The following is a 2,028-nucleotide window of genomic DNA, read 5'->3' as shown; positions in this document are numbered from 1 at the left end:
AGATGTTTCTTTAATAACAATGATGAGACAACCTGGCTATTGGGGGATTCTGCATATCCGTTAACACCTTATCTACTGACACCAATTAATGGGGCAGATCCAAATACTCCAGAAGGACGATATACTTATGCTCATCGTTTAGCTAGAAATAGCATAGAACGATGCATTGGAGTTCTTAAAACGGCATGGAGATGTTTACATAAGGACAGAGTTTTAAAATACCATCCACTATTTGTAGCAAAAATTTTTTACACGTGTGGTATACTCCATAATATCATGAGAATGAGAAATATTGAAATAGAAATCGATTATGATATGCACAACGAACTTGAAGTAGAAGATTTTAATGACGCTGATTTCAATGTTCAATTATTGCACCTAGGACGACAAAGGAGAAACAATGTTATTCAAAATAATTTTGTGTAATAACAATTTTTAATTTAACACAAAATTAACTCTCAACTTATTAACAAGAATTACAAAATAAACTGTAACAAAACCTAGATATATCTTGGTCCTTATTGCACATTATCCTCAGTCTCCTCAATATTAATTTGTGGATATTTTAATTTCAACTTAAAAGTTTCTAATTCGACTAATTTACTTAAATTCGTATTTATTTGTCTCAAAACCACCAATTTTTCTTTTTCGACTTCATTTTGAGACGTGTTCATTGTAAGGTTTTTAAGAGCACTGTTGAATGTATTATAACATTTTTTCTTTCGTATATTTTGGATTGCATCTGAACTATTGGACGGAGCCTCTGTTGCCTCTGAAATCACAGGAATTGCGTTTGAACTGCGTGGTCCACTGCCTGCTGGCTTTGAAATCACAGAAATTGCGGTTGAACTACATGATGCTGTGTTTGTTGCTTTTGAAATCACAGGTTCCTCTGCAATATTTTTATAAATAATTTAAAAAATATAGATAGACTGACAGATTACCTTCCAACCCCAATTCAGGAATATCCAGGCCATTCACCACAATATTCCCAGTTGCATTTAATAATCGTATTTCCAATTTTGTAAGTGGAGCTTCAGGTTCACCGTCGTTACCAGTTTCTTTTTGGCTAGCTTTGATTGCTCGAGCTTTTGCTCTGACACTGGTTTTCCAGTTGCTAAAAGTCTGCAATATATTACGTTTTCACTTATTAGTTTTATATTGCATTACAAATAATCAACTTGCCTTTTTCCACTCTTTGTAATTTTTTTTAGGCCCCCCACTGCTGTTTAACAGTTCTGTTAAATTTTGCCATACACTTTTAATATAGTCAGTGTCTTCCCCTGGGTGGAAGGGGTTTTCCCGGAAGTTAATGTTATTTTCAAGTTTTTCAATATAGAGTGAAAACTGTTCAGCTGTGGTTTTTGGAGATCTTTTTCGTTTTTTATTTTCCATTCCTTGTTTTATGCAATTACAACATAGTGATTGATTGGGAACTTATTATGCTGATATAAACAGTTCTTATACGTACCTCCAAACTCCACAACACGATTACAATTTCAATTTTTAATTACAACAAGACGTGTACAAAACCAATGTGACGGGCGATAAATTACTTATTTTTGGAGATGTCAATATCAGTCAGAACAATCGTCATGTGAATCTTGGATTTTAAAACAATTTTGAGGTTCTAGGTATTCCCGTTTGGAATTAATTTGAAATAGCCTCTAGTGTCTTTTCTAATAATAATCTATTAAATTTATTATGGGATACGTCATTTGCTAAATCAGTCTTATCCTAGCAGGCACTAACCCCGCCCACCCACCCTCTCTTTTCTTAGAAAGTAGGTAATTTGCCAAAATCATTGTTATCTTGGCACGTACTAGCACGTACTCTCTAATAAAATAAGAGGCGAATGGGTATTGTAAGATAAGATTGATTTCGGCCACTAATAAGTATTATTAATTTGGTATTATCCGAAATCTTCATATAAAAGTTAATTAAGCCTAATTTGATGGAAACACAAATACTTGTAGGACATCCCAAATAGTAGTAAGTAATAAATAACTTTGCAAAAACAACTCCTTT

General features: G+C 33.3%; 1 protein-coding gene across 1 annotated transcript; it reads right to left on the bottom strand.

The window, feature by feature from the left end:
• Nucleotides 1-453: 453 nt before the first annotated feature.
• LOC135128593 (uncharacterized) lies at nucleotides 454-1,395 on the bottom strand. Its single transcript, XM_064055545.1, has 3 exons — nucleotides 1,186-1,395; nucleotides 945-1,125; nucleotides 454-892 (listed from the first exon to the last, which is right to left on the bottom strand). Exons 1-3 carry the CDS (start codon nucleotides 1,393-1,395, stop codon nucleotides 519-521), a joined length of 765 nt encoding a protein of 254 aa, XP_063911615.1. The 3' UTR covers nucleotides 454-518.
• Between the last annotated feature and the right edge of the window lie 633 nt (nucleotides 1,396-2,028).

Source organism: Zophobas morio, unplaced genomic scaffold (assembly GCF_036711695.1).
Source record: "Zophobas morio isolate AGI-343-1 ecotype UQ-CSIRO unplaced genomic scaffold, CSIRO_AGI_Zmor_V1 ptg000002l, whole genome shotgun sequence".
Classification (NCBI taxonomy): Eukaryota; Metazoa; Arthropoda; class Insecta; order Coleoptera; family Tenebrionidae; genus Zophobas; species Zophobas morio.
Note: the sequence above shows the minus strand (reverse complement) of the source record. Positions and strands in the feature narration are given on the sequence as shown.